Here is a 24,787-nt window from a genome sequence, read left to right as displayed (position 1 = left end):
TGTGTATGTCAGTGCCCAACTCCCCCCAACATCTTAAACACTGTGATGTTTATAATGTATATTATAAATATATTTATAAAATTTTCAAAAAATATATTTATAAATTTATACTTATAAATTTATTAATGAATTCACTTATATTTATAAATTTACCTATAAATTAATTCACTTAAATTTATAAATTTATTTATAAATTCACTTACAATTTTTTTATAATTATATAATTATATATTTTTATATACAATTCTATATTTTTATATATAAAATATAAAATTTTATATAATTGTATATGATCATATAAATTATAGATTTATTTAAAGTTTATAATAAATATAAAGTTACATACATATAAATTTATATATGTGTGTGCATGTGTAATATATATGTATACATTTATACATATATCAATAATGTATATAAAACACTTTCAGACTACCAGCCGAAACAATAGCAAGATTGTTTCCTAGAATAAAACACCTTCTACCAATGGCCAGTATCCACCGCAAGTGAGGCCTCCTGGTCCTTGTCAGAAGTAGAGTGAGGTCCAGGCCGATCTCGACTCCGGCAGTCAGCGAGTTTTCCTTGGTGGTCGCAAAACCCATTTCAGCTTCAGCTTCTAAAGGCTTGGAGGTCCCGGTCCCCCCCAAGCCCCGTCCCCTTCCTTCTTCCCACTTCCCTCAGAAGCAAACAAGCACACTAGGCCTGAGAAAGCGTGTCCTGAAGATTTTCCTGGAAGATTTACAGTTGGATATTGTGATTCTAGTGTAATGTTGTTTCCTCTTATAGATTCCTTTTGCAAAAACCATTTATGGACTCATAGCTCCTAACTTTGGAGTTGGCTTTGCAATTGGTAAGTCACATAACTTTATGCCGAAATTTGAAACTTTGTTTTCTCCATGACTAAGAAAGGTTTCGTCTGATTTGGGCAGAGTCTATTTCCTCAACCTAAAATTTCCGGAAGCCTCAGAGGAGGCTGTGGGCAGCCTGTCGATTATCGACAGATAGACCTGCTTCTGCCTGCTGGTCATTTATTTCCAGAAAATCAGTACGTTGAAAAGCCTGATATTTACAGAGGCAAACGGCTGCTCCGTGGCTGGCCTCGGGCAAACAAGAAAATCCCTCCCTCAGAGCCCGTTTGTTAGGGCTCAGGTCTGTGCACGGAACTGCTCCCATGAACCCGGTGTGGGCATAGACCTCACCTGTATTTTTTATAAGGTTTAGTACAGAAAAGAGGAACGGAGGCACTGATCACCACCGAGCTGCAGGACTTCTCGCCTTCAAAGGGACGAGTCTTTGTAATGTGAGGGACAGTCACCTGTTAGGAAAAACCTCCTGAACATTTTTTTTTAAAAGATTCTATTTATTTACTTGACAGAGATTATGCGTAGGCAGAGAGACAGAGAGAGAGAGAGAGAGAGAGGAAGGGAAGCAGGCTCCCTGCTCAGCAGAGAGCCCGATGCGGGGCTCCATCCTTGGACCCTGAGATCCTGGCCTCAGCGGAGGACAGAGGCTTAACCCACTGAGCCACCCAGGCACCCAGCACACTTTTGATAAATAGTATACATTTGTTTCTCCTTTGTAATATACACATGGGGCCTAATAAGAGTAAATGCTAAATCTGTCAAGAAGTGAATCTTCGGTGCAGTGGGAAGAGAGAAGGGAGGCTCTGCACACTCCCCAGGCTGGGTCGGGTTTGTCCTCGCGCGGCCCCTCATGGTGTCAGTGACAACCGTGATGCATGTTTCAACTCCCTGCGGCCCGTCCAACCTTCCATTTCGCTCACCCCATGGCCTCAGCACCCTCCACACGTTAGGGCACGAATACATACTCACTGAATGAAAGAAACGCCCCTCCCCTTCTTGCCGTTAGTACTTGGTGGAGGGGAGGGAGCGAGCGCTGGAGCACACGCTGGAGGTGTCCACAGACGGTCTCGTCATAGCCGACTGTTATCTGCACCATTTTACGGGTGGGAAAGCCAGTGTTTGGAGAGATAAGGCCGTGCTCACCCGCCAGGGCCATGAGCCGGGGCCTCAGCACACATGCTCTTTCTTTAGGCTGCCTGTCCCTGACTGATGAAGGAATAAAGGATTCTAATACTGGCCTTGGTGTTGGTGTTAGAGCCCCAAATTAGCAGATCTCTTTCAGTCTCTTCCGAGAGCAGGGCAGGGTAATCCCTCAGACAGCTTCATGTCCTGATTCCTTCCCGTCTTTCCCGATACTTTCCAACTTCTTCTTATGGTCCGTGTGTGAGGCTAAGGTGTGAGGCCTGTAGGTGTGACCCCTGGGTGAGGGCAAGGGGCCTGTGGACCGGAAGAGAGTTAATCTGGAAAGTACCAGCTGGGAGCAAGTGAGGGGGTCCACACGGCTGGTAGCCGGCAGCCAGCAACCCCCCTGGATGTGAAGCCTGGTCTGGGAGTCACCAGAGGACTGGAGCTCTCCCTTGGAGAATGGGCCCTTCAGACCGTGGAGGACAGGTGAGGTAAGGTAGAGAACAGGCAAAGGTGGCCTGGGTTCTAGTCCCAGCCTCCACGACTGGCTGTCGGTCTTCAGTGACGGGTAGTGACCACTGGGGAAGAACTGATGAGGCTGTGAGGTTCGGACACGGTCCCTGATATTCCCCGCGTTTTCGGGTTATGTCCGTTCTCCATAGACCATGTTCCCTGACTGTCCGCAGGAATGGTGGATTCATCAATGATGCCCATCATGGGCTACCTGGTTGACCTGCGGCATGTGTCCGTCTACGGGAGTGTGTACGCCATTGCCGATGTGGCATTCTGCATGGGATATGCCATAGGTAAGGGCTCTGGCTTTTCAAAACAACGTTTCAGCTTAATGCATGATCATGGTTGAAAATTATTTAAACTTTTGTGTCTTTCTCTCTGTGAGACATCTGGAGAGAGGTTGATCTAATTCTCTCTTTCCTGAAAGGTCCTTCTGCTGGTGGGGCTGTCGCAAAGGCAATTGGATTTCCATGGCTCATGACCATTATTGGAATAATTGATATTCTTTTTGCTCCTCTCTGCTTTTTTCTTCGAAGTCCACCTGCCAAGGAAGAAAAAATGGTAAGAAAATTTTAGGATGCAGTCAAGTGTTTCTTGATCATTTTAGCATGGTTTTCTGCGTAGTTTCTTCATGGCTTAGTTATGAAATACATTTCTGCTCCTTTTGGGCAGAACACTCAAACATAAATGGTCAGAGTTCTTTTTGAGTGTATACCACATGGACCATATTTCTTTTGCTGTCTCAAAAGTTTTGTTTATAAATGTGAAGAATGAAATGATTTTTATACATATGTTAGCAGTCTGTATAGCTCTTTTGCCAGCCAGACACGGGGTAAGGTAGTTCAGTGTAATTTTCTTCAGTTCTTCAAAATCTTGAACATTCTTTCTTTTTTTTTTTTTTTTTTGCCTCTTGTGCCAAGTCCCAAGATTAGCCATTTTTGGTGCTGTCTGCTTTTCTCCTAAGCCTTACAGCTTTCAGTAATAGTGTTTCAGTCCTTATTGCAAAAGATTCTGGAGATGGCTTTGGTGTAGATAACAGAGCATTTTGGAAAACTATCATATATGTACCTCTGGGCACACAGAAGCATGGGTAACCTTTAAATTCACAATTTCACAACCACAGTCACATCCAGATGAAATATACAGAATTGAGTGTAAGGTGTTCCTCTTCTGAACAGATTCACGTATTGGTTTTAAACTTGAATTTTGAAATGCAATAGTCATGTTAACCTGACAGCCCTCAGACCTGGTGGTGGAGTTTTTAAAACCTCACATGGTGACAGATTCATCCCGCTGGAAGAAGAGTGGTTTAGGTTAAGAATGAATGAGATCACCAAGGCGGGGAGAGACGGTATTTGTGATTATGAGGGTCACTTGTGATGCTCTCTTGGGGGTACATCAGAAGTTCTTTCTGATGGTCGAACTGAAGTGGGTATTGATGCTTTGGCATTTCTCAAACTGCCCTTTTATGAATTTCCCCAAAGAGTGGGTTTAAAAACAGATGCAGATTCTAAAGTTAGGCTATGGGCGCCTTTATTTGTTCGGAGCATTCTTTCTATTCATCAATTCCTTCAATGTATTTAAGAAATATATTCAGCATTGGGCACTGGCCTTATGCCTTTTATTGAGGTAATTTTGAATCGCTCACAACCCGTTTGACAGAAAGAAAAGGAATGGAAGTTGTGGAAATATCCCGGAAATATCCCGATGGAGACCCCCCCTTTGTTTCCTTCCTCTTGCTGAGAAACCCCCCCCCCCCCCCAGTTCTGAACAACCCGTAGTGCTTTGTTGATCTTCCTACCTGTCTTCTGGCCTGACCCAGGCACTGTGCCTTGCCCCAGCCAGGGTCAGAAAGTTCTGACACTGCAACAACTAAAAACTGTCATTCTGTTGCCATTGTATCAGTTTAAGGCTGAAGGAAGGTTATTCCCAACCCTTTTTGTCCAAAACCAGACCTACAAATGCTCCTGTCACCCAAGAAGCTGTTTAAGATTCTTGGGAGATGGTGAAGGGCTGGAATGGCCTTGGAGCCCAACTGTGCCGTGGGGAAATGAAAGCATCTGCCTCATTGCCGTGCCGTGAGGATTCGGAGAAGAATGTTACAGGTTGCTTCGCCCTGTGCTCAGCACACAGTAAATGCTCAATAAATGTGTTATTATTTCCAGTGCCACCCCATGCTTCTTGCTTTTACCAAGTGCTCTGATTTACTGTCCGCTCAGAGGTCCCCTGCTGCCCTCCCTTTGTCCCCTCTGTGAGGCGAGCACTTCCTTTTGCTACTGAGACCCCAGGATTGCTGAATGGTTTCCTTAGCCAAGCAGCGGACGTTAGTGGCTGTTGGGTTATCTGTGTGTCGGCAGCAGTGTGATGGCTTATCTGGGGCGTCGGAGGAAATGAGCGAGGGCTGAGGATGAATGGGGGATCAGCCCGCCCACCAGCTACTGCTGTGGGGTCCCCATGAGGCCCTGCAGGAAGCAGGCAGACGCCTGGAGCCTCTTCTCTTCCCTCATGTAATTCTGTGCTTTAGTTCACTTAAAAATGCTGAGGGAAGAGGAAGAGACAATCTTGAGAGGCAAAGCAGCAAGCATTGCAGGCTTCCAGAAAGCCACTTTCACTGTAAAATGTCAAAGTCCTCGATACATGCCTCGCAAGAGGAATCATTAAAAACTTGGGAGGAACGTGCATCTCGCTGCTCGTAACTGCTGCCCTTCGTTGAAGGTATCACACCGGGTTGCATTTGCCTAGTGGAATGGTAGCCTTTGAGGGTGGCTGACAGCGGCGGCCTGCTCGCGGAGCCGGCAGAGCGGGAAGAAACCTCATGATCGGGGGAGGGAGGCTGGGCTGGCAGTGTGCCACTGAGGGGACGGAACCGGTTACTGTCCACTTGAGAAAATCCAGTCCCGACCAGTGCTGGCCTTCAGGATGAGCAGTTACCAAATGCAGGGGACGGGAGAGCCGGAAAATGGCCTAGAAACGGGAGCAAGTAATTCTTCCATTAGGCAGTGTTCTGATAATGAGACGTTTGGACTTAAGCCGTTTTATATTGGAAGATCGGATGCCGTTTTCATGGGTCCCCAGTCACAGAATCATGAATTAGTTTGTGAGCACTTGAGTGTTTCTTCTGTTTGGTGTATTCGATTTCCTTCTTTCTTTGTTTCCCCCTCCCCCCCCTCCCCTCCCCCGCTTCCTCTTTCTTTCATCATCAGTTCGGTGGAGGAAAAAAAACCTGTTTGCCGCTCAGGTCCCTCTGCAAGTGTAAGAAATAACCACTCTGCCATGTGAGGACAACTGTGTTTGTTTTTTTTTAATATTTTATTTATTTATTTGATAGAGATCCCAAGTAGGCAGAGAGGGAGAGGGAGAGAGAGGAGGAAGCAGGCTCCCCGCGGAGCAGAGAGCCCGATGTGGGGCTCGATCCCAGGACCCTGGGATCATGACCTGAGCTGAAGGCAGTGGCTTTAACCCACTGAGCCACCGAGGCGCCCCGACAACTGTGTTAGGTACATGACAATGACATGCAGCCCATGGCTCTCAGAATATCTGGCTGAGAATAGCTGTGTGCTGATACGGATATTTTTTCAGATTGAAAAATTATTTTTGAAGATAGGGCACGTTTCTTGCGTCTTACTCTTGAAGTTTCTGGACTCTTGGCTCTCTCATGGTTGTTCTAGGGTCCTTCCAGGGGACTGTTTCCTGAATGCAGGGGCCAGGCAAAGACCTGCTTGTATTAATCTATTTATAGAAATATATCCCTTTACAGGACATTTACATAGTGGATATGCAAAACCATCTCTATTTTTTTTTTTCCTATAGATATGGTAAATAAAACTTCCTAGCATTCAGGCCTGACACCTCTCAAAATTGCCCAGCCTGGGTATGCCCTCCAGTGCTCTTCCTGTCTCAGTACCCCAGCTGGGTATTTAATTTATATACTTCATTTGGTCCAACAAAGCTTTTTGCCACTTCGGAGAGCCTCATTCTGCTCTGTGTCTGATAGGAAAACCAGGCATTTGGCAGAGGTTCAAATCTCAAGCTCTGGGCTGTGCTGTGAATTCATACACCCTCCTCTTCCCTCTCGTCTTCGGTGGAGAGTCAGACACTGTTTCCCAGCAGACCACTGGCTTAAATTACGTGGTGGCTCCCTGAGCCTGGCTCTTTGTGGCCTCTACATACTTGACTTTCCCACTGGATCCTGTTCGCTTCTCTCTGTCCCTGGAACTTTGGGAATATTACATTATGCCATCGGGCTTCTTTGATCACATATAACTTGTTATAAAAGCAGAACTGTCACACTGTCTTTCAAAAGAGGTTCAGAAGCCAGTAAGCTAGGTTGTAAAAGAAATGAAACAGTATTTCGAGAAAAAAACCTTATCTATCTGGAATAGGCTTTGTGTGCAAATATGATTTTTTCTGCATTGGTAACTTCTGACCACTGAAGTCTGTTCCATGCCCCCGTCATCAGTATGACTGAACTTCTTCCCTTGCAACACTGCTGCTTGAGTCCATACTAGGTGCCCAGTGTTAGGTTTCTGGGATCCTTAAGAAGTCTGCATATATGCAGAGTCAGGTCTAATGGAGCGGGGGGTTGAACCAAGAGAGAGAAGGCAGTTACGAGCAGGGTAGAGCAATGGCCATCCTTCCCAAGGCTCTCGGGCCTGTGGTCAGGGATCGAGGCCCCTTGCCTGGCATTCAGGGCCCTGCGGTCTCGCTGTGGTTGGGCTAATTAATGTCCGTGTACCTCATCATCAGAACTTTGTGGCAGCCACGCTGGCTTACTTAAGTGTCTTCTGTTTTTATTTTTATACTTATTGTTTTTTGAGAGCACAAGAGTGAGCAAGTGTGATAGTTGGGGCAGTGGTTGGTGTGGGAGGGGGAGGTCAGAGGGAGAGGGAGAGAGAGAATCCCAAGCAGATTCCATGCTGAGTGTGGAGCCCAATATGGAGATCATGACCTGAGCCAAAAATCAAGAGTCCGCTGCTTAACCAACTGTGCCACCCAGGCGTCCGTGTCCCTCTTTTACCTAGTGGCTTGTCAAGTAGATAATTCAGGCTGTGCCTATAGCTCCTCTGCTGTGCCCATCCTTTCCACCCTTCAAGGTGCTGCTCACGCCCCATCTCCTCTGTACAGCTGTCCCTGAGCACGTCACCCATGGCCAGCGTTCCACCTGAGTGTGGTGGGACCGGTCCTCCCCTCGAGGGAAGTCACAGAGCTGCTGCGAGGGAGAGGATGGACCTGGGGGGGCAGGGCAGCAGGTGCCAGCCGTCGGCCCTGCTGCGGTTCCGGATGATACCGTGTCACTGGGCTGGTGCTTCTCATAGCATGTTGACACCACTGCCATGAAGGGTTAGGGACCTGAATTTCAGGTTTAACTCCCCCTCCCCACAAGCGATTCCTGTATATATATATTTTTAAAGATTTTATTTGACAGAGATCACAAGTAGGCAGAGAGGCAGGCAGAGAGTGAGGGGGAAACAGGCTCCCCGCTGAGCAGAGAGCCTGATGCGGGGCTCGATCCCAGGAGATTGAGATCATGACCTGAGCCGAAAGCAGAGGCTTAACCTACTGAGCACCCAGGTGCCCTCCGTACATGTTTCTTTGAGGATCGCTATCCTGAGGACACAAGACGTTGAGCTCTTTGGGGGTTAAACCTTTCGTGTAACAAGGATACATCCATACGGGGAGAATGGCCCTGATGGACAGTGTCTGCTGCCTCAGTGACTGAGGTTTAGAAATTGAGCGCTCTATTAAATACATGTATTAAGTCACTTGGCACAAAGCATTAAAAAAAAAAAAAAATTGCAGCAGACACTTTGAGCTGACAGCCGTAGAGGGTCAAGGAAGTCGTTATCTTAACATGTCACCCAGGCAGATAATTTTAGAATTTTTCAGCAAATGATAAATGGGCTGGCACTGAGTGGAGTCACAGAACTTATCAAATGTATGGGGCAAGACCTGGGCGGCTGACAAACACCAAGATAGGTTGCAATAGGCCAACATGAGATAAAAATTTTAACAGATGAATGCTTCCATGTAGATTTTCACGCTGTACACAAAGATATTAGAATAGTTTATGTGGAGTAAGACTCTGAAAGGCACAGCTGGTGGGAGAGTCCGTCAGTTGTACCCGGTGTCCTGCCATGCAGTGCTGTCGCCCCCTCCCTCCAGCAGGAACAGACTTTGGCACAGGGCTGTCTGGCGCACATCTGCCCCGTTCCAGTACGTTCCTTTACATGCAGTAAAGGTCATGTTCCCTAATTACTGTGCATACACACAGGGTTGTTGGCCCACCTCAGAGAGTGCTCGTGAAGCGGAGGTCTTGCAGCGGGATCGCTTGGCACGGGCCTGGCAGGATAAGGGGGAGCTGTTTGCTCAGACAGCAGGCTTGGTCTGCACATGTTCAAGAGGAAACATGATTACCAGGACTTACTGAGGATGTTTTCCAATTGAGGATCAATGGACTGTTTATTTTTCAGTAACAATGAGAAGGCACAAGATTTTTCTGTTCGTGAGAGTGTTTTTTTGTATGTGTTGTTTTAAATCCTACATTTGAGCAAGAGGAAGACACCCAGGATTTGGGGAGAGGTGCTCTGGAAATGCTGATTATGAAAACATGGGCCCGTGATGTTCAGTGTAGGGAAACCTAAGGGGCCATGGTGGTGGTCTTAAAATACCATAAGAGGAGTCTGTGAAGATGGCTGGAATCAGAACTGGATCCACGTCGAGAAACAAGGGACACAGGTTAGCCTCAGGCACACGTCCAACAGGAGTTCACCTCATTAAGGACAGCATGTGCCCTTCCTGTGTTGCCACAGTGAAATCCGTGCACAGCAGATGGACTGGGTGACCTCCAAGATCCCCCCGAGTCCCAATTCCAAGATTCTAAATAGAACTCTTCCTGAGCGTGACCCGCCGTAGCCCTTGCCTCACGGCTCACAGGTGGTCCTGACTGGACCTCACAGCCCTGGCGGAGACCAGGTCCGCAGTCTCTCTTGCCCGGGACCCTCCTGGTGGAACCCCAAGGCTTCTGGGCCAGGCGCCTGGCAGTGGCACTGAAGGGCTGGTTGACAGTGCGTGGTGCTAGACACAGCTTTCCAGCTAGTAATCCTTAAAGATGGTAGGTTAAAACCATCTTATCTTTGTGAAATGTTAACGTACCTGCACTTTGCTCTCTTTCAGGCTATTCTCATGGATCACAACTGCCCCATTAAAACAAAAATGTACACCCAGAATAACACCCAGTCGTATCCGATAGGTGATGATGAAGAATCTGAAAGTGACTGAGATCCTCAAAAGTCATCAAATTTAATTGTACAAAACCGTGTTTCCAGTGAAATGGCTCCTCCGGAACTGTCTTAGTCATACCATTCATCCCTGGTGAAAGCAAAACAACCAAAGGTTATTCATTCTTCTCCGTGGTTGTGATTGATTGCCAACAGCCTTATAAAGAAAAAGCAGCTTTTCTAGGGGTTTGTATAAATAGTGTTGAAAACTTTATTTTATGTATTTGATTTTATTAAATATTATACAATATATTTTGACGAAATAGATATAGTGTAAATCTATAAATATTTGAATCCAAATCAAATATAATTTTTAAAAAAACTTACATTCATGAACACTTGGGCAAAAAAATCTTATATTTTTTCTGAATATTGGTAATGAGTGTTTAAAATTAAAGCACACATTATCTCCGAGACACTTCCAACACTGAGAAACTAGAAGGAAGTCTGAGAAACAGTCAAATAAGACAGCATATGATGTCGTGACACTGAGGGTGGTTACCTTGTAATTACTATGTGTGTATTTATGAGCTAAAAGCTAGTATTCTCAAATGCGGAGGACAGGAACTTGAGTCCATCTCTTTTGGACTTATGCATAAATTGTAGCTGGCATTAGTTTTCTATGCAATCATCTACCTGGAAACAGATGGTTGTAAATTATAAATTCACATGTCATGTGGCCGGCAGCAGACACTAAAGGCAATAGGGAAAAATAGTAAATGTTGTGAAAGCAGAGAAAAGCACCCAGAAGTATGGTTATGAACAACTAGCTTTCCCTTTCCAATATATACTTGGTTGTCTTAGGATGAAAGAAAATTGAGGGTAGATACACCTTGCACTGTCAAGGTTGTTTAAGCGTGATAAGATACATTAATGTCTAGTTCAACTTTTAGAAATTTAAAAGCCTAATAGCTGCTGTGAGGTGAAAAAATCTGACTATATCTTTAACCTGTTAAGAGGTTATCCAAGTGTCTTCTAGCAATCTATTAAGTTTCGAATCGCAACTATTATTTTTTAGACTTCTGAAGGTTGTTCACATCAATGTGAAAACAAATTTTAAATGAAGATGGAGGAAGAATGAAATTATCTTGAATCATGTTAGGAAAACAGGTAAAAATAATAGGTCAGGACACATTCCCTTCAGAGACAGAAAAACCCTAGAAACATCTAGAAATGTCTGTGTATCCTTCTATCATCTAGTGCTGTGTTTAATGTGGTTTTCCTAAGCATGACAACATTGACGTGCCTTTTCAGTTCATCAGCAAATACTGTGTTAGCACTGTCAGTTGTCGTCATGTTTTATGCGAGATGTGACTGGAGTGTGCGGAGTGTAGAATGTCTCAGATAATACTTGTTAATTCTGTAGCTCTGCAATCAACAAAATTACCCATGTCTGTATTTTGTTAAGCTAAAGTTGTGTTTCTGTTAACTTGGACAAGGAGCAAGGAACTTTAGAACAAGGACTTGACCTCGTCGTTCTCTAAGAGAGTAGCTGCTATTTCCCATCTGCTTTATGAAGCTTCTTGGAGTGACTGGAAATCTGGTGTTCAGGGGCAGTGTGGTGGAAGCAGACAAGTTTCCTACTCACACATTTGCACTGGGCAACTTGCACGAGTCTGTGACTTTGAAAGATGGCTCTAGAAGCATTCTCATATGGCTAACAGCAGGATTGTTTTCTACTCCCACAGGGGAGCGACTTTGTGGCTCTCCCTGACCACAGTACTGTACGATTTACTCCAATTTCATTCTTGCCTTTGAGGCTTCAGTCTCTTCGAGAATGACTGGCAGAGGCATGGCCACTGTTGATCTCTAAAACTGAGCATAAAAAGACGTGAGGTTTTTCAGAACTGTTTTGGGGAGCAAAAGTATCAGTTTTATCTGGGAGGGGGGAAATCACAAGGTCTTTTATAGAACTAAAATTCTGGGGTTAGCAGGACTGTGAAGTGAGGCTTTTTTCCCCCCTTTTAACTTGTGTATCACTTTAACCGTGAATATACAGCTTCCTGAATGTTTGAGCAAAGATGGGTTTTTATGTTTGTACCTGGCAAAGTAGATACAAAAACACTGAAGTAGCAAAGAATATTCAGTTTTTTCTTTTGACTGCTAAGTGTATGTGCATACATGTTTTAGCTAGTTTCCTTAATAAATCTTCTGAACACTACTGTGCCTGTTTGTATTCCTTTATAAACCAGACATGATCACTGGAATAAAATGCGTAAGGTATTGACTGTGAATATCTAATTAAAAACTATTCTTCTCTGCTTGCAGGCATCAGGTAAAGTTCAGGTTAGTCTGAACCGTACATTTTGGCTTTGCAAAATTGGCTTGAATTGCAATCTGTAACTAGTCCCATGGTGTCAATGTGGAAAAGCCCAGTAAGTTGCCCCTGCATTTCTAAAGTCACGTTGTTTTCCTGATTGTCGTGAACAAATAACCGTATCTGACGGGAGTAACTAAGCTCTTTTGCACGTGAGCCCACAGGGCACAGGGCCCTGAACTCCAGACAACTCAGGGTATGTGCGTGGGTCTCTTTGAGGCGTGAGACTCACAGGTGTGACAACTGCAGTTCTACTCAGATCCTAGATGGGTTCTAAACCCTTCTCTTGAAGAAAAACTATTATCTCAATTTAGAAAGAAAGACAATACATTTTTAAAGTGATTTTAAATTTATTCACTTTTAGGGAAATTAAGATCTCATCCTTATAATCAGGAGCCAAGTATTTTCAATCTGCCTTTCAAAAAATCCAGATAAATTTAGGGCTTGACAGAACCCTCCAATCTTCACCTTGTTTCCTCCTCTCAAAATCATAAAATGGCCAATAGTGTTTTAACTATTCTGATCCTCGACTATAGGGCTCGATTTTAGGAAATGTAGCATATTAATTCTGACTCAGTGCTAAAATATTGTTCAGCTTGATTGTTTAACCTAGTTTTTCACCGAAATACCAGAAATACAGAAAATAGTCTAATTCTTAATAAGTAGCAGGGCTGATCCATACATCTGAGATTCCAGTTTAGAAAAACAATAGCGAAACCAGAATTTAATGCTTTTAGGCAAATTTCAAAATAGCAACTTGGTTTAGCGCAAGTGGACTTGGTGAAGAGCTTGTATGCACGGCCCAGCTCTACCAGGCGGTCACTCCAGAGAAGGCAGCAATCATCTCTTTCAGATGGTAGCAAAGGAAGATATTCTTGTTTTCTGTGGTAGTTCTTTTTATTATTTTTTAGCTATTGATAACATAGCATGGCAGCAAGATTACATCAGGAATGTAATAGAATACAACTGTTTCCACGGAGGCCTGAACCTCACGATCCCCTAGGCTATCTGGAGTGATCCCCCCTCCCCTGCACTAAAGCACAGCTGTGAGGCCTCTACTGCCTGTCCCAGTAGATATAAAAATATTGCACTACATTAAAGGTAGATCTTACAAATATCATTAGCAGCATTACTGAGCTTTTCATAATTGTGGTTCTACAGAGTTAAATACTTTTAAAACAGGAGATTTTTATGAAACCCAAATTTTGCGTTATTTCTGCAGCTCTTTCAAATACATCGGTTTCAGCAGCGCGCTCGGATGTCACTGTACCTTCTGTGGTGTCATCCGTCACACGCCAGCCACTTACAGACACTGGCCTTCCAGGTCATCACCGGTAAGTTATTTTTTGTTAATATAAAAGTTGGTGATTACATTGGGCAGATTGTTTCAAGCACGTTACAAAACTTTTTTTTTTTTTTAGCTTTCAGAGCCGTTGGTGTATACAGATTTCTGTAGTAGTGTTCTTTCAAAATGCAAGCATGCTTAACAACAAAAAAGGGGATACACAGATCTATTTTTGTTATCAACTTGGCCATAAAGGTACTTTCTAATATTTCACTAGTAACAGTAGAATAACTTTTCTACCTTCAAAAATGTTTTTGTCCCCCATTTGAGTCATACCTTTTGTTTGCATCGCTTTTTACTCTTCAGAGAGCTTTTGCAGTTCTGTTCTCCTCACAACAATCCTGTGAGGTAGTTACTGTTTATTCCTACTTTGGAGCTGGGGAGACTGAAGCATGGGACCTCCTGTGGTTATAAAGTTCACTACTGGCCAGTGGAAGAGCTTGGCTTTAAACTCTTGTCTGGAGTCTCCCTGAGCCAAAACCCTATCACACCTTAAACTAACTCTGCCTCTTCCCACCAGCTAGCGAAACTGTCCCATCTAGCTTTAAATTCATGTTAATCTTTACTATATGCCCATTATCACAGGAGATACCTATAAGAGGAAAACAGACATATAAAAGGCCAAAACTTTGATGATACACCAACAGAGGTCATGCTCACATGGTTTCCTTTAGTTACATATCACTGGGGTCCACACAAAGGACCGAGTATCAGAATAGATCTTTATTATCAGAGAACTGATCCCAATTCCTATGTATCTATACTGTTAATTTTTCTTTTTTCTTAAACAAAAGACTGAACTATAGATGGGTTCAGAATGACCACCCTTCCTTCAACCTGCAGCATGTAGGAAAAGCAATAAATCTATCTTGCGTGATTCCTTTCCTTTACATCCTCCTGCGTGAAAATGTTCCTAAAACAAAACAGCCAAACCCAGTTATCAACACTGGGTCATTTTAAGAACTGGCCCCTTGAAACTTTATCCTTGACATGCTTTATTTCCTATGGGAGAACTGAAGCCAAAAAAAAAAAAATAAATAAATAAAAAATCAAATGTTCAGAACTTCCATTTGAAAGGAGAAAGCATCAACATTTCAAAAGATTATATTTCAAAATCCTACTGATTACTGGTTTTTTAGTAATCTTCTCTACAAAATTCTTGACCAAATGCATTCTCTATTCCCTATTACATTTTGTTTTTCAATGCAACCTCTTCAAATTAGTAACTATATTCTCACTAAAACTGCACAAAAACTAGAAAAAAATTCACAGGATAGAAAGCAAGCAATATGCGTAAATTATTATTATTATTATTTTTTACTAAATCAGTGTAACTGACTAAAGGCGCAGCATCTGCTTTTACGTTACATTTGGCAAAAACAAAAAACCATCCCCAAAACCCCAAATTAACAAAAACTTCAAGCAAATAGAGATGACAAACTTCCTAACACAAAGATTCAAAAACCTGTTCCCTCAATGATTGCCGTTGTCAATTTGGGCATGCAGCAAACTTGTAACCGTGATGGAAATGAAAAGATTTCAAGGATCTGGACAGTATCCTATTTAACACTCCTTCAAAAACTAAGATGAAGGAAAATAACACAATGAGATATCACACGTACATAAACATGGAAAGTTAGCTTACATAATTACATAATTAGAAAAAGTTAAAAATAAATTAGTAAAAATAAATTCCCAGTATAAACCTAAAAAGCAGAGCTATAAATGCAATCTGAAAACAACCAATTTAGTGAGCTGGTCATGTTTTTGCTGGAAAACAACCTTTTTTCACTCTTGTTTTTACATAAGCAAATGGCTGTGGAGAAGCAGGCCGAAGTGCATCAGAAGAGGGCTTACACACGGGTTATCTGTGTTCCTCGAGATGTAACTTTTTCGAAATCACTCGAAAAGTTCAAACGGGCTGTCTGTTAAACAGACTCAGATGGGCCAAATAAGTCCTCTGATATGCTGCTGAATGGCTGGGAGTCTATTAGTTGGGTGATTTCATTATCCAGGTCTTCTTCCGTATCATCTGTGTACTTGCTTATTTTTTTGGAGTGCTGGTCTAAAGACAGACTTTCTAAAGATTCAAGATCTTCAATGCCCGCTCTGTAGTGGATCATGAGAAGTGTTAGAGCTTGTAGTCTTTCACCTGATTTAGACAAAGCAGCAGAAAGAAGGGATTTTTTCCTTGATTCAGTTGCTTCTTTTTCTTCTCTAACAAGGGAATTATTGTGTTCCAGCTCCTGGTCAATTTCATTCTGCAGTTTATCCAGCATGAACTCTAATTTCTGGATCCTCTCTTCTGTAGGCAAGCCCCTGTAAAGATCACGGCCGATTTCTTTAACTGCAATGAAAACGCTGTCGTCCAGACCACCCTCCTTCCTCACCAACTTTATTCCTGTGTTGTTTCCTCGTTTAGAAGGACTGTTCGGACCACAGACCTCTGTGTCACTGCCTTCATTGTCTGATGTGTTGGGTGTGTGTTTTGGTGAAGGTTCCACTAGATCAGTTCCTGGTTCAGAGAGGCGAGTTTTAGAGACTTGGCGCAAATTTAACAAACGAGAGCTCGTATTGATAATGTGTCTTGTCAAACCTGTTGTTTTATTGACTGACTTGCTAGCTTCAGCATCAATACGAGGAGGCAGGCCTAAGAAGGTTTCTTGTCCTTCCAGCCTGAGGTTTTTCAGAGTCCGGTCTATCCGCCTATCAGTTGCTCCACAAAGAGGCGTCTCCGCTAGACATTTTTCCTGACATTTTTTATGGCAAACATAAGCACAGAACATACACTGGGAAGCAGCTTTAGTCCACACTTTTTTCTTACAGTAATCACACCAAGTTGGGTTCTGGAACTGAGTATCCTGGAAACTATGCTTATTTTCTGTTAAACCCATCTGTCCAACTAGCTGCTCCTCTTTAGGTAGGGCAGAAACCTCTTCGACCAAATGGAGTTCTTTTTCTTTCTCTGAGTTAGTAACTATCGGGTGGTCTGGTTCTCCTTCTTTCAGGTATTTGAAGTGAATGGTAATGTCACCAAAGCAAAATTTGTCATTGAAGCCCTTCTGCATACTCAGATTGCGCAGCGCGGTTCTCGTCACCATTGCCTTAGGTGAGGGGGCTTCCAGTCTGAACTTGGAGAAGTATTCCATGTTTGATGTAGCCAGGCACCCCAAAGCCACCTCTTCAAGTTTTAAGCTGACATGCCCCAAACAGATAAGACCCCCTAACTTGAAAGGATCTCTGCACCATAGTGCAACGTTTAAGTATCTGTGGCACGCTTCTATGTCAAAGAAACAGGTTGCTCTGGTTCTTGTCCATTTTCCTAGCTTGTTACGGTAAGGAATTTCCGATGATTCCCACGTCTGTGGGTCATCTGAACTGTCCTTAGGAGGGCAGGAGCTTTCTGAAGTAAAATCTCTCGTCACTTCTTGCTTTGCTAAAAATGGCTTAGATGGAGCTACATCTTCTGGGTGATCCATAATTTTCGCTTGCTTTTCTGCAGGTTTATCTGCAGGAGGAGGAGGCAGCACCTTTTCTGGCTTTTCAGGGAGGACCTCTGGTTCTGTCTGATTTGGGGTGTCAGCAGAAGGCAAAGGAACTTTCACTTGTGGTCGTGGTGGCACGGGTGGTTTGAAAGTGGATCCTTGGGTGGGTTTTGACACTTGCGTTGGGTCTGTTATCTCAGAAGCTTTTAGGGCCAAGGGTTTATTTCCCTCTTTACATGGAGGTTTTGGTGGTGGTGGGTGACTTCCTACAATTAATTTACGGTTTAAGACTGGTGATATTGTTCCAAGGGGTTTAACGGAAAGTGTTGTTGGAGTACGTTTGGGGCTGTGACTTACTGATGGAGCCTCATCTTTGAGCTCATTTTGTGCTCTGACATCACTTGCCAGGTCTTCAAATTCAGAATCCAAATCTCTATTTTCAGCATCTACTGCCAGCCCAGTGGTTTCCTCTTCATAATTTGGTTGGCATGAGCTTGACAGAAAGTTTTCTTCCAACTGCCCAAAAGTATCTTGCAGCGCTGCACCTTGACTGCTGTGGCCAACAGGCCTCTCGTAATACACCAGCACTCGGTCCCCCGCCTGCTTGATCAGCTTCAGCACTTGCAGGGTAGATGTGATTTTCACACCTGGTGTAAGATTTTAAAAGAGAAAACATGTAAATTACTGCAGTGAAAATCACTTAAGTTTGCTGGATGCAACTGCCATTAGTTATTATGGAAAAGCAAAACAGAAATGTGGTGAATGATCAAGTTCAGAGACCCGATGCTTGAAGTAAACTTAGCAAAATATTGTTGTTATGAATAGCGGACTCTTTTACATACTCTTTTTATTAGCCCTACCCATCAAACTAATCTTTTTATCAGGACCAGAAAGAACAAGGAAAGCATAAATTGCTTTAAACAAGTTGGTTATTATCCACATTGATAATATCAGCTTAAATTTTCATTTTATTATGTTCTAATAGGTGGCTACATTAACACAGTTTGAAATTCAAAAGGTAGAAAAAAATGTAGAGTGAAAAATCTCCCTTCTACCTGTATTTCCCAACCACTCTGTCTCTTCCTGAGGCAATCAGAGCTAGCAGCTTCATGGTGGAGTCTTCCAGAGATGCTCTAGGTGTTTTCTTTAAAGGCTCTAAAAATGTTTAGATGTTTGTTTCCTGCCCTCCCCCCGCCCTTCCCCCAGTGGTACTTACCCAAGCTAGCCCTTTCTGTAGGACTTAGAAAAAGGTGAGAAGGGGTCTATGTTTTCCAAAGGTCTTAGGGCCACCCTAAATAAATCAGAGTAACGTCAGCCCCATCTAACAACCTGACTTCAGTGTTCCTCAACCTATATCCCCCCCCCACCTCAGTTGCCCAGGCAAGATCATGCTTTAGACCCAATTATCACTTGGAATTTTCCACATCAAAGGTCTTTCACTTGCAATTAATCTCTGCTCACAACCTCCTATTTCGCACCTCCTCGTTACAATGCTCTCTGTTACTGAATCTGTTCTGTGGTGATGTCCAGGCCCAATCATTCCTCTTTTGCTGTCCTGTCCAACTGGTCTCCTGACACCACTTGCTTTTCTCCCCAGCCTTAGTCTCAAGATTTCACTGATGTTCTCTTCAAGATTTGGGATTCTTTTGCCCTGGTCCTTTCCTCTTCTGCCTACCTGGCTTTCCGAACCCAGCTTGCCAGCCCCCCTTCCTTGGGCCCACCACCCTCAAACCCTGAATCCCACCCTGCCGACTGTCTTTTGTTCTGCAGGGGATCTCTCCTTATTTGCTGGAGATCAACAAGCAGCCGCCTTTTCTCCTAGCCAGTCATTTTTACTGTGAATCTATCTCTGAGGATGAAGTAGCCCTTTACTTGTACTTTGGATCCTATTCCCCATCTTCCTCAGGGCTTTGCTCCATCAGCTATCCTGGCTCATATCTTTATTCCCTTCCTTCTTCTCCTTTAAAACCTTCTTCTTGGTTTTTCACATCACTGTGCTAATTTGGTTCTGACCACCTCTGCTTTCTTTTTCTCCATCCATATCTGCCCCTTGTACCAAATGTCCCCATGGTTTTATATGTCCTAGTTCTCTAGATCACAACCACCTCAGTGGTTGCAACTGTCAACATTTTCTTTGGTTGGTCTCCCCTCTTCTTCATCCTTTTCCTACATCCAATTACTTCCGGAGATCAGCACCTAGATGCTTCCTCGAAGTAACAAATTCAGCTTAGTTAAAATCCCTTCTCTGATCTTCTCCTTCTCCTGTCTTCAGTATGTGAATCAACTTGCCACTCTCCCAATTAACCCAATCCAGACCCCAGAGACAGCTGACCCCCTAGATCCCAGGAGCTCTTAGTTCTGTCAGAGTTCTAGTCCTTTTCCTCCCCTGTTCAGATACACCTGATCACTGGCTTTGGTTACAAGAATCCACAGCTCCTTGCTGTGACCCCTCCGACTGTCCCTGTTTTCATACTGCTCCCCAATTTCCCCAAAGCTTTGGCTCAGAAACCTTTTGTGTACAAACTCATCTTACTGGAATCCAGAGTTTCTAATGTGGCTCTCTCCATGATTCATCGAGCCTGCTCTTTTTCTCTAGTTCCACAAAACTGTAGTCTGACATATATACAATGAAAAGTAAGTCCCTCTACTGAGCTGTAGGAGAACTTCAACTTAATCTAAACTCATTCTTTGTGACTTAACATCTGGCCTCATCTCTTCCCCAACCACCAGGAGCTTTGTGGAGACAACCACTGCTCCTCTCAGAGCTAGTTGGCCAAATCTGGGTTCCTTTTCTTTTGCAATTTTACAAATATATACAAAAATAGAGGAAATAGAAGAAAAGTGAACTCCATCATTGAGCTTCAAATATAATAAGCACTATATGCTGATCTTATTTCAATTACCACCAATCCCATTACTAAACATTCAAAATATTATATACCGGTACAAATAAGTTACAGGTATAGAAAATATTATACCTGCTCCTTATCTCAGTGAATACTTTGTTTTTATAAATTATAGCTATAAAGGGGTGACCTTTAGTTTTTCCACTCTGTACACATTTATATTGCTTTCTTTTTGAGAATAGATATTTATTTTGGAGAATATTTACTACATGTGTAACTAAAAACAAACAAACAAAAAAACCTTTTATAAAAGGTCATAAAAAAGAAAATATATCTTGCAGAACAAAGGGATAAGTGGATATAAAGAATTTATACTGAATTCTAGTTTTTAGCTGAGGGGGAATAATTGCTGTGTTTATTTGAAACAACCATGTAACAGTGGGTGTCTGTTTTATGGCTCTGCCATCCTCAGTGCCTATGAAGAGCAGCAGCATCTGGGGGCTTCTGAGAAATGCAAAATCTTGGGTCCCTGTCCAGGTCTGCTGAAGCAGAATCCCTATTTTAACACCAAGCCTGGATGACTAGAATACAGTCAGAAGGTTTGAGAATCACTATTTATGACCCACCAAAGGGATTTCCATGTGAAATATGGACTTAGTTGAGTTTCCAGGTGTGCAACTAAATGTCATTATTTTACTGTCATGATGGTTTTGAATCAAAGGTTCAACATGTAACAAAGGCAAACTCCCTGCTTTAGGAACTGATCTACCTTCTTTATTATCTTAGCTGTGAAAGAATATACCATATTGTTTTGGGAAGCTCGGCTGTGACCAACCATATGTTTAAGAAATCTCTTGACAAGCCTAGAATGGGGGGTGGGAGGGCGGGGCAGGTACTACAAAGGTCTGAAAGGTTTGGTCTTTTTTCCCACTGGTGTGTACAGGGAATCCTACTGCTTATTCATAAACATCCAAGCAAATAACCTGCCTATCACCAGAATTTATGTCATCTATCCAGCTGACAGGAAGGCATGCGGGGGACACATTCTTCCAGGGCAATAGTGATACGGGCTGTACTCTAGTGACTGCATGTTACCAAATGGCTGGTCGATCAGGGACAACACAGAGCCATCAGTAGGGGGCCACAGGACAGTTCAAATGTGCCCTCTTGGACAAGGAATATTAGTCTCCCTCCTGGTCATTATCTAGTCCTAAGTGATGGGGGTCATAGTACCAACACGGTCAGTTTTGGGCCCAGAGTGGTACGGCGGTCATACAGAAGGACCGCTGACCACATCCACATTCACCGAACACTAGAGGAGCAGAAGGTGGATGGAAAGGAAAACAAGAGAAGTTCACAGAAGAGCGGCGTAAGATGAAGTGTTTTACAGATTGATACCTACGGACTAAAAACGGCACAGGTGTTTTAAATGAAGACTCCCTTCAGATTTTTATTTTTAATAAAGTTATTCTCTTTCCATTATAAAAGTAACATGTGCTCATAGAAAGAATGAAGACAGGGAAAATTCCCACATTTGCTCACTGATTTCTCTGTAAGTGTGAAGTGTGTCGCACAATTACCTCCAATAGCAATCAGTCGGTCTCCCCGCTGAAGATCTGCAAGTGCAGCAGGCGAGTTTGGGGCCACCGTTTCAATTATGACATGCCCAGCATACCCGTCAGTTGACTGGACAAGACGAAGTGTAAGTCCGACACTCTGCAAATTCCCCTTTATTAATTCAACCTTTGATAAAGAGAAAAAAATGAAAACAGTCAATGGGTTCATGGTAGGTGAGTGAGAAAAGAGCTCACTGGGAACAACTGTAGCTGATGCTGACTTTTGTGCCATGATGACTGTTTTTCAGACAAATAAAAGAGGGGGAGATTTTCACTGTGACAATATAAGTTAACATATGCTCAGACTACAAATTGGGGTTCAGAAACATTAAATACTTTCTTATCTTCAGTGTGTCTTATTTAAGATCCATTCTCACTGTAGAATATTTGGAAATAGAGAGGTAAAATGAAAAGAAAACACTCCTAATCATATCATCCAGAACTGCTGTATATTATACCTCCTAATATATGTATTTTAACACAAAATTAAGATCTCATTGTGAATATAATTCTGAGTCTTGCTTTTTTGAAATATAATGGGAAATATCTTCTTTTTTTATGATGTATTATTAAATTATCTTTTGGGGAGCAAAGTAAAAGAGTTTACATTCGTTTTGTTAACAGGTATCTTATTGAGCTATCCTTCTCTAACTCATCAAGATCATTTTGTTTTCTAAACAAATATCACCTAATTTATCAAAATATGTGCCCAGATTCACATCGTCTGTGAACTAAAAAGACAACACATGTTAGGTCCTCATTGAAATTACTGATTTAAAAAAACAGATTAAATGCTACATTCTTCTTGATGAGAAGAATTCAATCTGTGTTTATTGAGTTAAACAAATTACAAATCAGTCTAATTGTATTATCATTCAGCCCATGTTTCTTAGTTCTGGTCTTTAAGAGATCTCATGAGGGACTCCTTCAAATAACTTGCTAATATCCTAATATATCACTGTCTGTATTGCTTTAATAAATAAACCCTACTTTTAAAAGCCAGAAATTTTTATTCTCCTACCTAATGGTGTTGGCCAGTAAAAGAGACCTAACTAGAAATTATTTTTTAATATGGATGTTACTAGATTTTGTAAAGTTGCTTTTAGATTAAGGAAAATCTTAATCACATTATACTCAAGAAATGGGAAATATAGTCAAGTTTTTGATTATGTAAAGGTTTACAAACAAAAAACCCTTCTAAAAAACATACGTATTTAAACCTCTAAAAAATCTCTGTCCAGTCTTGCCTTATGATATAGTAAATAATCACTGTATAATGTTAATAGTGGTTTTCACTTTAAAAAAGCCCTTAAGAATACATTCTTTCAAATCCACAAACATAAATATATTCTTAACATACAGAATACCAAATCTAAAACTTACAACGTAACATTTTTTAATATGAGAAAGTTAACAGTACCAGATGGGCAAAAAAGGAAACTGAATGAATCTGAGAACTGTAAATTTAAAAAACTAACACTTGGAATGTACTTTTTGTGATTTACTCCTTGTTCTTAACATGGAATAGAAGTTGGGTGGATAAGGTTGAGAAGGGAATTGAGGCTCGTACAGGTTTTATGTAAATGACTTATTTTATTTTCTATATACCAATCATACTATTCCCTTTGCTTTTCTTATTTCAAATGATTCTTGAAGTAAACATTCCAGATGGAAAAGGCTAAGGGTTTTCAGGAGGAACGGTAGTAAGGGTAGATAATACATTACTGCCTGCCCCCTTTTTTACTACTGATTAATACTAAATGCTATTGATTTCATAACTTACACAGGGAACCAAACAAGACACCATTTCTTTTGCCTCTTGTTAAAATTATTTTGTTTCCTTCTAAACTCACAGTGCTGACCTAATTTTGGGATTATAGGTACAGTGGTCTCTGAAACAGAAATATAAAAATTTAAGTTCTGACAGCAAAAGTTTTAAGAGTATAAAAACACTTCATAATTAAAAACCTGAGAAAACACTTAAAAATGAGTATCACATGGGGTGCCTGGGTGGCTTTGCTGGTTAAGTGCCTGCCTTTGGCTCAGGTCGTGATCCCAGGGTCTCGGGATCAAGCCCCATGTCAGGCTCCTTGCTCAGCGGGAGCCTGCTTCTCCCTCTCCTCCCCGCTTGTGCTCTCTCTTGCTACCTCTGTTACTATCTCTTTCTCTCAAATAAATAAATCTTTAAAAAAAAAAAAGAGTATCACACAAAACCTTTTAATGTCAAATTTATGATAAAGTTTACAAGACTATCCAAATGATACCATGACTTCTGGAACAAAACTGGTATCTCCATATGAACTATTTTTAATTAAGAATAGCCAAAAATAAAAAATTCCCCTCCATACACAGTTATCTGTATTTTAAAATCATATATACGACTACTGGATATACCATGCAACACTAAAACATATGCCAAAATACAATTCTTTAAATGATGAGGTGAAAATAAAAATCCCAAATATTTTTTATATATCTGCATGTGGCATGTACCCCCTGCCCCCGAAATAAGGGACACCTCATTACCTGAGAGGTTTTGGTTTTGAAAATTTTATTATAGAAAATTTAAAATGTATACAAAACCAGAGAAGAGGTAAAATGAACCCTGTGGTAGGTTATAAAATATGGTCACAAATTACTGTCCTCATCGTATGCACGGCCCTCTGCAATGGTTCCCTTACGCAACCTACCATTAGAGGGTTAGCTTGTTGCTCTACCCTTCTCTCAGCAATCCATATAACCAGAAAAAAATAAGGAAAGACAAGATGTTCTGAACATTATCACTCCTGATATATGTGACATTGAAAAGAACGTGAGGGGCGCTTGGGTGGCTCAGTGAGTTAAAGCCTCTGTCTTCAGCTCAGGTTATATTCCAGGGTCCTGGGATCGAGTCCCGCGTCGGGCTCTCTGCTTGGCAGGGAGCCTGCTTCCCTTCCATTCTCTCTCTGCCTGCCTCTCTGCCTACTTGTGATCTCTGTCTGTCAAATAAATAACATATTAAAAAAAAAAAAAAAGAACGTGATGCCTAGCAATGACAAATACACATTCAAGTGCACATGGTAAGTTCACCAGGATGTGCTAGGTCATGAAGTAAGTGTCAATAAATTTAAAAGACTGAAATTCAAGGTATGTTTTCTGAATGGAATTAAATTAGAAATCAACTAACAATGACTAGGAAAATCCCAAATATTTACAAAGTAAAACAGTGTGTTCCTATATAATTCATGGCCAAAGAAGGAATCAAGAAAAATTAAAAAACATTCTGAATGGAATGATGAAAACACAAATTATTAAAATCTGTAGGATATAACTAAAGCTGTGTTTACTACTTTCAGTGCTTATGCTAGTGGCAAAAAATCCAAAATTGGTCATCTTAACTCCTACATTAAATCAGAAATCT

General features: G+C 42.0%; 2 protein-coding genes across 2 annotated transcripts in view; one reads left to right on the top strand and one right to left on the bottom strand.

Annotated features, from left to right (window-relative positions):
- The window catches only part of SLC18A2 (solute carrier family 18 member A2), a 36,199-nt gene extending 26,156 nt beyond the window's left edge, over positions 1 to 10,043 (top strand). The window contains exons 13-16 of the mRNA XM_045068980.1: positions 787 to 850; positions 2,675 to 2,794; positions 2,929 to 3,062; positions 9,675 to 10,043. Coding sequence (XP_044924915.1) covers positions 787 to 850; positions 2,675 to 2,794; positions 2,929 to 3,062; positions 9,675 to 9,779 — 423 coding nt within the window. The 3' untranslated portion in view covers positions 9,780 to 10,043. The remainder of the gene's footprint in view (positions 1 to 786; positions 851 to 2,674; positions 2,795 to 2,928; positions 3,063 to 9,674) is intronic.
- Positions 10,044 to 12,425: 2,382 nt separating this feature from the next.
- PDZD8 (PDZ domain containing 8) overlaps positions 12,426 to 24,787 on the bottom strand; it is a 75,294-nt gene continuing 62,932 nt past the window's right edge. The window contains exons 4-5 of the mRNA XM_013055668.2: positions 21,352 to 21,514; positions 12,426 to 17,572 (exon numbers count right to left, since the gene is read on the bottom strand). Of these exons, the coding sequence (XP_012911122.2) occupies positions 15,369 to 17,572; positions 21,352 to 21,514 (2,367 nt within the window). The 3' untranslated portion in view covers positions 12,426 to 15,368. The remainder of the gene's footprint in view (positions 17,573 to 21,351; positions 21,515 to 24,787) is intronic.

The sequence above is a fragment of the Mustela putorius genome, unplaced genomic scaffold (assembly GCF_011764305.1).
Source record: "Mustela putorius furo isolate JIRA1106 unplaced genomic scaffold, ASM1176430v1.1 tig00003909_pilon_pilon_pilon, whole genome shotgun sequence".
In the NCBI taxonomy this organism is placed as follows: domain Eukaryota; kingdom Metazoa; phylum Chordata; class Mammalia; order Carnivora; family Mustelidae; genus Mustela; species Mustela putorius.
Note: the sequence above shows the minus strand (reverse complement) of the source record. Positions and strands in the feature narration are given on the sequence as shown.